Source organism: Leuresthes tenuis, unplaced genomic scaffold (genome assembly GCF_036924035.1).
Source record: "Leuresthes tenuis unplaced genomic scaffold, fLeuTen1.0.hap1 SCAF_5, whole genome shotgun sequence".
Lineage (NCBI taxonomy): Eukaryota > Metazoa > Chordata > Actinopteri > Atheriniformes > Atherinopsidae > Leuresthes > Leuresthes tenuis.
The window spans coordinates 19,728,283-19,740,981 of NW_027325359.1; the positions used below are offsets into that span (position 1 = coordinate 19,728,283).

The 12,699-nt window shown below is 39.4% G+C and overlaps 1 protein-coding gene across 1 annotated transcript; it reads left to right on the forward strand.

Moving 5' to 3' along the window:
* The first annotated feature begins 6,830 nt into the window (after window positions 1-6,830).
* Window positions 6,831-11,799, forward strand: lyve1b (lymphatic vessel endothelial hyaluronic receptor 1b). Its single transcript, XM_072385271.1, has 6 exons — window positions 6,831-6,948; window positions 8,990-9,155; window positions 9,304-9,443; window positions 9,617-10,015; window positions 11,047-11,125; window positions 11,431-11,799. The coding sequence occupies exons 1-6, from the start codon at window positions 6,864-6,866 to the stop codon at window positions 11,627-11,629; spliced, it is 1,068 nt and encodes a 355-aa protein (XP_072241372.1). The 5' UTR covers window positions 6,831-6,863; the 3' UTR covers window positions 11,630-11,799.
* Window positions 11,800-12,699: the final 900 nt, after the last annotated feature.

Here is a 12,699-nt window from a genome sequence, read left to right on the forward strand (position 1 = left end):
TGTAGCCCTGATTATACATACATAATTCATTACGTAACACTTCATTTCATTACCGTAACAGCCTTGCATATGTTATGGTAATGAATGCAGAGCGTTACGATAATGAATGGCAGTTCCATGTTGATAGCATTAATTAGCATGGCTAGCATGACTGGGCAGAAATATTTTCACTAACAGTTTGGCTCTATATAAGTTACTTTTCCACAGAATATAAAATAATTATCTACAAAACTATTTTAAATATACCCTGTTACGGTAATGAACAGTAGTAGTGTGCCAAAGGGTGTATATAATTACAATTTTTAAAATATCTACTAGAAGAACTTGAAATATGATCTTACCTAGTAGCCATTTTGAAACTTCTCTTCCACACAAGGCATCATGGGAAAAAAAAAACTATTTATTGGAACACAGGGATTTTAATGGAGCCAAATATCATTGTTACGGAAATTACCGTACTTTCCGGACTATTAGCCGCACCTGAATATAAGCCGCAGAAGCTAAATTGCATTATTTGTACATATACAAGCCGCACCTGACTATAAGCCGCAGGTTTTTTATGTTTAATTACCATATGGTTCGTGCACAGAGGGGATTGTTGGGAAAGAGACAACTGTTTGGGGAAGCTTCTATTTATTAACATTTCAACACAAGTTGCATAACGTTTTCAACCATTTAGTGCAATAGTAGCTACAGAAGATACAGAACATATAAAGCTACAACAACAAATAAAATGCCTGTAACACGACAGTAAGTCTAAATTGCAGTAACACGGCTGCTTAAAATATACGGTTATCAGCCTACCAGAAAAGTTATTACCGTAATCCTCCTCTTCATCTTCATCAACATCATCAACAAATAAAGTGCCTGTAACACGACAGTAAACCTAAAATTGCAGTAACACGGCTGCTTAAAAAAACGGTTATCAGCCTACCAGAAAAGTTATTACCGTAATCCTCCTCTTCATCAACATCATCAACAAATAAAGTGCCTGTAACACGACAGTAAACCTAAAATTGCAGTAACACGGCTGCTTAAAAAAACGCTTATCAGCCTACCAGAAAAGTTATTACGGTAACCCTCCTCTTCATCTTTGGTGAAGTACACGGCTGTAACCAGAAAAGTCAAGTCATTAATCCTCATCTTCGTCTTCTTCCTCCGCACTAAAACCACAAAATTCCTCATCTTCAGTGTCGGAAACAAATAGGTTCAGGGCTTCGTCAGCCACTCTCCCCTCTCTTTCGATGTCGCTCTCAAAACCAACGAACTCCTCTTCGTCACTGTCGGAATCGAACAGCCTCTGAAAGGCCTCAGGTGTGGCGGCGTCCTCCTCTCCATCACGCAGCAGTCCAGCCTTTCTGAACCCGTTGGTGATTGTGGATTTTTTTACACTCCTCCACGCCATCAGGATCCACTCGCAAACTTGTGCGAAGGTGGCTTTTCTCATGCGACCCGTTTTGGTGAACGATTTATCACCCCTCGTCATCCACGCCTCCCACTGAACGCGTAGTGCCACTTTGAACGCACGATTGACACTGATGTCGAGTGGCTGCAGATGCTTCGTTGTGCCCCCAGGAATCAAAGCTGGAACAGAGTTTGTGCTCTTGATGGCTGCTTTAACCGAATCTGTTATATGCGCCCTCATACTGTCCAAAACTAGCAAAGCTTTTTTTTGCCGAAAGTATCCTCCAGGGCGTTTGACGTAGCACTCATTCAGCCACTCCTTCATTACGCTTTCCATCATCCACCCTTTCTTGTTGACTTTAAAGGAGATGCCGTTTGGGATCTTTTCTTTTGGCATTGTAGTCCTCTTAAAAATCACCATTGGCGGAAGCTTCACTCCAGATGCTGTGCAGCCAAGAACACAAGTGAAATGTGTTCGCTCATGTCCAGTGGTTCTCAACGTAACGGACGATTCACCTTTCTTGTTAACAGTCCTAGTGAGAGGCAGGTCAAATGTTAATGGCACTTCATCCATATTTATGATCTGGTCCGGTCCGATGGAGTATTCCTCTATCTTTCTTTGTGTGAATTCGCCAAAGTTTGTTATTTTTTCCTGGTAGTGGGGAGGGAGTTGCTGGCACACAGTCGTCCGCGCCCTGATGGACAGTCCCTTTCGCTTCATAAATCGGAAACACCAGGATGGTCCACCTCTAAAATGTTCAATTTTCATTTCGGTGGCGACTGCTTTGGCCTTCAGTCGGATCTGCACGGTCGAAACACCTCGGCCGTCTGTTCTTTGTGTGTTCACCCAATCTTCGAGAACGTCTTCAAGTTCAGGCCATTTGCTTTTGTGACCTCTGAAAGCTTTTTTTGACTTTTTGCATTGAGACAATTCTTCCTGCTGGCGTCTCCAACGTCTCACCATTGACTCGTTGATTCCAAGGTTACGTGCAGCGGTTCTATTTCCTTCGTTTACTGCTAAATTGACTGCCTTTAACTTAAAAGCTGCATCATATGCATTTCTACGTTTGTTTTCCATAATGAGGGTGTCTCACAAACTGTCTTGCGCTCAAAATGGCCGTCTTTCTCGCTGTCGTTCTGTCTCGTACCACTCCGGTAGAAGTCTGCTTCCAGAGGACCTCCGCGTTCCCGTGCGCGGCTACTTGTGTGTTGAAGCAAATGTGACGTCAACATGGTGGATGGTAAAATCCATAGATTTAGGTATCCCCCTAGTGGCCGTTAGCTGTAAAAATCCATAGATAAGCCGCACTGTTATATAAGCCGCAGGGTCGAAAAATGGGGGAAAAAGTCGCGGCTTATAGTCCGAAAAATACGGTAATTGTTCATGCTCCGGACACATGTATTTTGCCCAGAAAATAATTATTCACAAATACTCGGCCCAAAATTATAACACTGCTAGTTAAAACCCCAACCATTTTTTCTATTTATATGTATATTAAATTATGGGGATGTATTGTGATAATTTTGGGTTTAAGATAAAAAATAAAAGCCCGGACACGTTACGGTAATGAATTTTAAGGTTGAAATGTTGTCATAAAATATAGAGTAATCCATCAAATGCAATGACAGTCCTACAATTAGTACATACCATAGTTTTATATATACAAAAGTTTGATTGTTTTAGTAGTTTAGTCTATCAAATCCTTACATCCATCCATCTTCTATACCGACAGTCTGTTAATCGGGTAGCGGGTGGGCTGGAGCCTATCCCAGCAGTCATCGGGCGAAAGGCGGGGTACTGGTCGCCAGTCCATCACAGGGCCACATAGAGACAAACAACCATGCATGCTCACAGTCACTCCTATGTACAATTTGGAGTCACCAATTAACCTGACATGCATGTTTTTGGATGGTGGGAGGAAGCCAGAGTACCCACACATACACGGGGAGAACATGCAAACTCCACACAGAAAGGCCCCAGGCAGGGCTCGAACCTGGAACCCTCTTGCTGTGAGGTGACAGTGCTAACCACCACACCACCGTGCAGCCCCAAATCCTCACAGATGCAATTTCGTGAGAATCAACCATCTGTGAAGTTGCACTAATGCTTATACTCTCCCCCTTTAACCTCATGATGGAATAGTGAGTGACTGCAGCATCTAGTCTGATATCAATCCAAAATGGGAGGAAGAAGTAGTGCTGCTTTTTTATTTCATGTAGTTGTTTTCAAATGCTGATCAATCATATATTTGGATGGACCAGTAGTATAGACAGAAAAAAAAAAACTTAAATTGACTTAAGGTCTTAGCAAGCACAGGCAGGAGGACAGAGTTTGAACTGTTAGCAGGCGATACAGAAGACTGAAGGCCTGTTCCCCATAGCAAACCAAGATTATTTTGCTTATCCAGATCACCATCCCTCAGGTTGGTTGATGGATAGATTCTGTGTCAGGGTCTGGTGGTTATTTCTAATTTGGTTTAAGTGCCCCATGTGTCAGGATTAAAACATAAACATCATCACGGTGATATTTATCCCAAACTTTTACTCTGAATGCAAACCCAATCCTTTGTCTGGTGTGAGGTGTTTCTAGACAAGCAGGAAGTTAATTAATTCTAACTGCCACTAACAAGGTCTCAGTGAATGAGACGCAGCTAAAGGGCAGCAAGTGCTATAATTGTTTAAGTCAGTAAAAGCTGTAAGAGTAGATTTCCCTATAGGTCAAAGTGAAGAACAATTTCATTAACTGGTTTGACTTATTTTGTTTCATGGACATTTAGGGAAGTTACATGAGGGGGAAAAGGTGTGGAATTAGCTTATTTTTAGGTTTCAGGAAACTATGTATTCTAATAATTTCTTGGCTCCTGATCAAACATTTGTCACACTTTTATCAGAATGCTATTCTCTCTCGCGGTAGATGAAATGAGACTCCTAACTGGGTCAGTGTGACATTATTCACCTGATATATACTGAGCCATGAATGTAGAACATGCTGTGCCCTCTTGCTTTTCCCTGCACCTGGTGATAAGACAGCATCTGTAAATACAACACCGCAAATCGGCCCTGACGCTAATGCACCTCTACTGTATCATGCTCATGTTTTGGTTTCCTGACACCACCATTCACCTATTAAACAAGTATGCAGCCTTTTAACCAAAGGGTAGCTGGTGTGAATCATTACAACGAAAACACTTTAGGGAATGTTGAGCATTAGTAAAGCCGATGTTGGGGAGGTTTGGTCTGGAGTGCAGCTTTGTACCTAAGCAGCTGTGCAAATTACTTATTTCATTGCACAAATCAGTGCAATCCTTCATAATTCAATCTAGAAAATGTGATAGAGTCATAGATTAAAACATGACATGGTAATTTGCGAGCATTGAAGGTGGTGGAAAGTGGATTTGTTTCTTTTGGATGGAGCTAACCTTGCTTTCCAGTTTTTGGGCCAAGTTCATGACTGCAGGTTGTATAACTTCAGATTCATCAAATAAAAAAACGTTGTTAATCTCCTGATCCTACCTCAGATGGCAATGTGAATATTTATCATCAAATTCTCTGGAATTATCAACAAATTTAAGTGAAATGGAATACCACCCTTTTTTCTTGCAGTGTTTATTTGACTATTAAAAAAGTGATGAGTGTGGCCTTGTCAGGTTTCATTATGTGTAACTCAGGCGACTCGTGACTTGACTGTTTCGATTCCTGTCTGTGATTAATTTAGTCACAGTACATGTGGCTGCTACAATGGAACAAACTGAGAAATGATCAAATCAGTTTACTTTGATCAGTTTCATTTGATTTGATTTAATTATTTTAGGCTTAAGGTAGAATAGCTACACAACATGCACATACGCTACAATGTGGCACCCTCTCTTTACACAATTACACAATTGACATAATTGACTCAATTGACTTTTGTGGCTCTTTCAGTTCTCCAATTAAAATCATTCATAAATATGATTTTGAACTGAAGTCAGCAGTTACGCAGGGTTAATTAAACCAGACTTTCTTCTACCAACCTGTTCTGTAAGAGTTATAAAAATCACATATATATGTGGTTGTCAAGAACCCAAGAAGCTCCCCAGGAACAAGTCACTGGGTGAGGATGAAGTTCATCCTGATTTGCTAACTGCTCTGGACATTGTTGAGCTGTCTTGGTTGAAACACCTTTTTATTGTTGCTTGGAGGTTGAGGACAGTGACTTTGGACCAGCAGCACCAAGATGGTTCCTGGATCCAGGTTGTCAATCAGACTTCGATCGGACCAAGAAGAAGAATTTAGAGTCCGTCTTCATATTGTGGACCAGCTCTAATTTACTTTGTCCCGTAGTTCGGAGGCTCTTGAGACCATCTAGTCTACATGTTCTCTGTGGACTTGAAGAAAGTTTACAATTGTGTCACCCAGGAAATCCTGTCCGGGGTGCTGTTGGCATACGTGTTTTGGAGCAAATATGTGAGCCAAAATCAGATGTACAGCACATACTGGTTTGGTATGAAAATAAGTGTGAAAAAACAGGGATGAAAGGCAGCACCAGTTTGGGGCATTTTCAAGGTTATTATTCCTTATGAATCAGGGAGGCATTGTATTGGTCCTAAACATCAAAACAAGATCAGAAACAATGAAAAAGTTAAAACAACCTAAATTAATGTCTCTTGGTTCTGTCTAAATCTGCTGGACCACCTACACTGACCATATCAAAGATCAAAGCCACATCACCAGCTGTGGAGATTTTACTTTATGATGGTTTAAAGCAAAAGGATGAGAACTGGAAACTCACCCTACAGACCCCTACACAGATATGCCAGAGTTTAACAGTTAAAGCAAACATAGTATAGAGAAGAGGGACGAAAAATGTCCCAAAAAGAGTCAGAGAAAAGACAAGAGCACAGGAACAGTGTGGAGGAAGTTTCCTTTCCGTCTGGCTTGGTTCAGCAAACAGAGCTCTTGAAGAGATGCTGTCGAAGCAGAAAAATCCACACAGCTCAACACCCAACAGAACAGCACTCACATATATTGCTTTATCCCTATTTAACCAATTCATTTTAAATAAGAGGCATGAAGCAAGAACCTAACATGACCTATCAGCTCTTTCAATGTGCCCAAGGATGATCTTCTCTCATTATTAATCATTTCTCTTGGAACATGTAACCCTTCCTGTCATCTTCCTTTAATATTTCCTGGAAATGCTCCATCTACTCTTATTAGTGTTGGATATGTTATGTGTAATGTATCTGAAATCTGATGTCCAAAACAATGTTTGCATCAAACACACTGAGACCTCCTGCCAAGGTCCTTCTCCTGTGGACGTGTGCGCTATCTGCTAACAGGCCATCAAGCAGATTTGACCTCTGTTTTCCTGTTTCCTCCACACCACATTTGTTGCAGGGCTTCTCCTGCCCTGTGGGCTCAGTATATTTGGTGCATCACCTTCACCCTCTTCAGTTGGATTTTTTTATACAAAAATCATGGCAGGACTTTGCTGGTTTACCCAGTCTTTATTTCTGATTTTTCTAGCATTTGTGCTCCCTTTTGAATCTGGCCGCATTAAAGGTAAGATCTTTGTTTTTGGTGTATGTGAAGTATCCGGTTTTGACCAAATTCTAGAACTTTCTGTAAAGCAAGTTTAATTTCAACATTTGTAACAACTATAACATGACTGTGATACTGAAGGAATTTTTTTCTGGATGCTTAAGGCAAGATATTAAGTTTAAAGAAACATTTAAACAGAAGTTTAAAGACGAGTGTCAATGAGTATTTTTCTTCTTATTGTATCATTAGTTCATGTTTATATTCATACAGCCTACAATATTTAATCCACACTGATTACATATGTATTGGCTGACTGTGTGGTGTATATGATCCAGTGTACTGTGTGGATAGTATTGACCCAGGCCAAAAATCACCTGAGAACAAGTCACTTTATTGATTTTTGAATTGCACAGATCTTTTTTGGAATATGTAGATATATTATCTGATTATGATAAAACATTTTCAGAGAGCACCCAGAGTATATTTGAGGTTTTTATATTACTCATCCATCGAACAAACAAAGAAAACCCAAACATCTACTATCACATAAAAATATGTACCCTGAAACAAAACAGCCACAATGTGGGGTTTATGACATATGTTAACCATTTCCATTTCCAATCATTACATCCATCAAACACTGTCCTTACTGATATAGATCTTCAAAACAACTCTCTAATCATTGTTATTATTGCAACAGTAATTTGCAGTCATATGAAAATCAAAGTACAGATCCTCAGGTTCTTACCAGGTAATAACATTAAGTAAAAACAACCTCAGATAAACAGCATCACATAACATATTAAACAGCATCAGTATTTACTGAATAGATACGAAGCACAAAATGTAGAAGCAGTTTGTGAAAAACTAAGCACACCCTAGCTGCTTACATAGGAATTAAGTGGGGAAGTAGCAGCATTCCAGACAGCAGGAGAAAGCCTCTTCTCTCTAAAAAGGAACATGGCAGCACAGCTTAGGTTTGCAAAGTTACATCTGAACATACCGCAACACTTCTGGAACAATGTCCTTTGGAGAGACAAGACCAAAGATGTCTGATCGCAATGCACAGCAGCATGTTTGGTGAAAAAAACAGCATATCAACACAAACACCTCATACCAACTGTCAAGCACGGTGGTGGAGGGCTGATGATTTGGGCTTGTTTTGCAGCCACAGGACAGGTCACCTGTAGTCAGTCCACCATGAACTTCTCTGTATACCAAAGTATTCTAAAGTCAAATGTGAGCTATTTTTCTTGCAATAAGACAACGATTAAAATTTTTTTCAGAAATCTACAACATAATGTGTGAAAAACAAAAGAATCAAGGTTTTGCAATGGTCCAAAGTCCAGACCTCAACCTGATTTAAATGCTGTGGTGGGACCTTAAGGGTTGTGCATAAACAAATGAAGAAACAAGTGGGCCTAAACAGGGCTTGATGATCTTTTTAAATATATAAATACTTGAGCTGCACTTTGTTCACATTTAATTGAAATACAGAAAAAATGGCTTTCACAAAGTAAATTTCACATCACAGCAGCAATGGACAATGGAAAAGACAGCCAAGCCAATTTCACACAGGCACTGCAGCCCTTGAATTTTCCAGAAAAAGAACACAAGCATCCAAACGTAACATACTATTATTATTATTAAGGTGTTGAAGGTAGGTAACCAGCCACCTTCAACACTATAAAAGATAATGTCTTCTTGGAAACCTGGACTTTTAGTGGGAATGCAATCTTCTAAAACCACAATTTTCCTTGATTTGACCAAATAGAGCATAAATGGAAACAAATGAATAGCATACGAAGAGAAAAACATAGTTTCTTCCATCAATTGAAAATAATTACATACAAAAATCTAATTTAGTCTGTTTTGGGCCAATTTTAGGTGAACTAGCTCATTTTCAGTTTGTTGTTTCATTAAAATGTGTTCTCTACTTAAGGGTTAACAGCACTGTTTACTGACCTTTTCATTAATTATTTTAAGGGGTATTTGAAGTATTGTGTGAAACAGACCACATGATGAGCATCAGTTATTAATGTTATATTTTACAACATTTCAGTGGTCTCTGAAAGTCACAAATCCAATGGAGTCTTCATGCTTATTGAGGGTGGACAATACACCTTTAACTTCACTGATGCCAAAGATGCCTGCCAGTTTCGGAATGTCACCATAGCAACTAGAGCCCAGGTGGAGAAAGCACAGCAACACGGACTGGAGACATGCAAGTAGGCTGAAAGAATTCAAGAGTGGTAGAGGCAACTACTTGCTCAGATTGTAACTAAAATAAATTAGTTAAATCTTTTTGTTCCGTTAAGGAGACTTTATCTATTTTGTGTCACCATCTCTTAACTACTTCTTCACTTTTGTTAACAGATTTGGTTGGGTAGCTGACCAGATTGCAGTTGTCCCACGACTCACGTCCGACAAAAAATGTGGGCAGGGTAATACGGGGGTGGTGGTGTGGTATGCACCGCTGCATAAAACGTTTGGCGTCTTCTGCTTCAATTCCTCAGGTTCAGTTAATTTACTGCACTACATAGGCCACTGTACACTGCAAATCAGTGAGCTTGACTTCATATTTGTTTATAAAGCTGATATAGCCTAATTTGTTCAAACTCAGTTAACATTGTCTGTACAATAGGTCCTATTGCACTGTCATCAGCTAAATGACCTCTTGTATGATCAGCACTTGTAGATCTGGACGAAACTCTTGAAACATCAACAACAGGCACCCTGCAATCTTCCACACCCTCCATCCTTCTGACATTGCCGACCCAAACTACAACTCCTGCTGCACCTTTGGTCAGATCAACATTCGAGTATCCACGTTCAACCAAAACGCAGATAACATCCAAAGCCCCTAAACAAAAATCAATGACTTCAAATATTGTTCCCCCGGTTGAGACAACACACTCGGCTTGGATTTCCTCCTCCACCTCTCCTTCCCGAGCTCCCCTTCCCACCCGTACTACTGTGTCTCCTCCACATCATATCACCTCAAACCCCACGACTGACAGTTCTGACTTTTCTACATCTGCTCAAGCATCCACTTTCTCAGTATCCCCTGAGCCAGTGCTGACAAAAGGTATTTACCCTTTTTTTCTGTCCCTTTTAATCCAAGTTGTCCATTTACTCTTTTCTGGTTTGAATATATATCTTTACATAACATATTTCAAGGAGGTGAGAGAGGAGAGATATTAAATTGTAAATATTTTTTTTACCATACATGTAAATTGGACAAACCAATAAGTTATGGTAGTTCAGTTGACTACTTTCACCCATAATCATATGCAGTGCAATAAAAAGAGGCTGATTTCATCTGAATGTGAATTTCTGAATCTTGATCCCACACCTGATGTGATTCATTTTAACCGATAATCTTAAAGCTGCAACAAAGAAAAATGTTTACGCCCATAGGGGGCAGAAAAACATCAAGACAAAGTGTAGAAAGAATGCCATCGTCAAAGCTTTGATAGCAGTAAAATAATCTAACTTAAACCCAAAAACAGTCTATTAATGTCTGACTGTCAGGGCAGGGAGTGATACTACAAGCACAGTTGCAAAGAAACTGGGAGGCTTTGAAAAATGTAATTAAAAACAAAGTGCATTAATTAGCTAATCATATAAATGGACATTTTATTCACAAACACGAACATTTACATTTCACACAGTGTCCAAATCATTGTGGAATTGGGGTTGTGATTGATGATTTAGTTTTGTTGTTTCACTCACAATTACAAGCAGTGCAAAAAAGAAGAGATAAAACACATTTAAAATCATGCAAAATGGAAGGTGTGAGGTTAATTTAATTGTCAGTGCTTCTCGTGATCTCTTACCTGATGTGATTAATATTAACTGAAGATCTAGCAAATGTTTTTTGACCACTAGGAGTCCTTTGATGTTTAATTATTCAGTTTACGGTATGAAACAAACCAAAACTATATAAAGTGTCTTAAAGTTTATAATAAAGGTGTTAAACTGTACAATAGATTGTCAGGGCTGACAGAGAAACTACAGTGATCTGCAATGTGTTCAGTTAAGATTTCAATTTCTGCATATAGTCGTATAATATATACTGCATATCCTCACTTTCCTCATTTTTTGTTTCTTTACCAGGTGAATATACAGCACTCATTTCTGTTGGCATTGTTCTCCTGCTACTGATGCCAACAGGTGCTATGTTGCACTACAAACTGTGAGTCAAGTTTTAAGATAACTTGAGGAGCTTAAAATACTTCACAAGTATGCTTCATGAAATGTATATGATAACAGATTTTAACTAAAACCAGACTTCTTAAGTTTAGGAATATACTAAATCAATAATCACTAATTGTTTTCCATGCACTTGTAAAATGAAGCTTCTGTTATATATATATATATTTATAACAGGAAGTACTTCATAAAACTGATATCATAGCAGAAACTGTTTCAGAGCCCAAAAGCTATTGGGTGATTTTTTCATCCATGTATGCAGTGATTTAAAATACGTCTGGCTTTTAGGAAAAGGGCAACTTCGGGCTGGTGTCAGAGACAGCAAAAGGACGACATTGAGACCGAGATGTGGAAGCACTCTAACAGCGAGATGGACCTGCATGGTGAACATGGAGTAAAGGATGATGAAGAAGAACTGGACCAGAAGTACTCCAGTGACATCATGCTGTGCAAGAAGCCACACATCAGAGCAAACTCTTTAGAGTAGCTGACATTTATGTTGAGGTTTTTCATTGGCAAAACAGTGTTGTGTGATAAACATCTTTTTTTAAAATATATGATAAAGACCTGAGACTGAAATTAATGGTAGGCACCAAAGATACCTTTAACACAAACATGAATGCCTGTGGCATATACTGATATCAGCCACAGCATTCTGATGGTACCTGCTTGGTGCTAATTGATGCTGTTTAGCTACTAAAACCTTTGTAACATTTTTTTACACCTATGTCATCAGATGGCTCTCGTCTTCTGTTTATGATTAGCTTGTCAGGCAACAACAGCTAGGCTACCCTTAGCTAAGTAAAGCATGAACAGTAAATAAAGACATATATTTCATGAGTACTGCTTGAACACACAATAGGATAATGGTAGCGTACCATCAATAGCAGTGACCACTGTAGGCTACAGCCGGTAAATAACACTTGTTGCATCCTGACATGTACAACTGTGAGCTCCTGCTCTCAGATGGGTTGCTGTTTGTATTTTCACATTACAAACCACTTTGGAAAAGCTGGACTTGCTTGATACTGGTTATCCATTCTTAGCAGGTGATCCGACTGTTCATTGTTTATTGATTAAACAGTCTGGCCATCACAGTTTGCAAAAATCAGGTTTGAACAAATTTGAAATACCGGCAATTCTGGAAATGTATTTAAAGGCAGTCAGACAATGTTAAACACCCAACATTCATTTGTATATATATGCTTCCTCCTCTGCCTCACTTGGATGGAAGCCTAACTGTTGATTTGTCTGCAGATTTGTAGTTGTTGTGGAGTGAGACAGAAGCTTTGTGTAAAGCTGACAAATTTGAGTCTTTTCTTTGTTCGCTACAATACAAAGTACAGCGTAGAAGCCAAAATACTTATAAACACTGCTTCTCGGATTATTTGGTGTCATGACTGTCCTCTTTGGATGGCTTTGCTCACTGCTGTCTCCATTTTTGTAGCAACAGAGCAAACATACCTTTAGATTGTCTTACTGACAGGTCACCAGGGCACCCTCTGCTGGATCGCAAGGCAAACTTATTGACCTGTTGCATCTGTCTTTGAATAAATG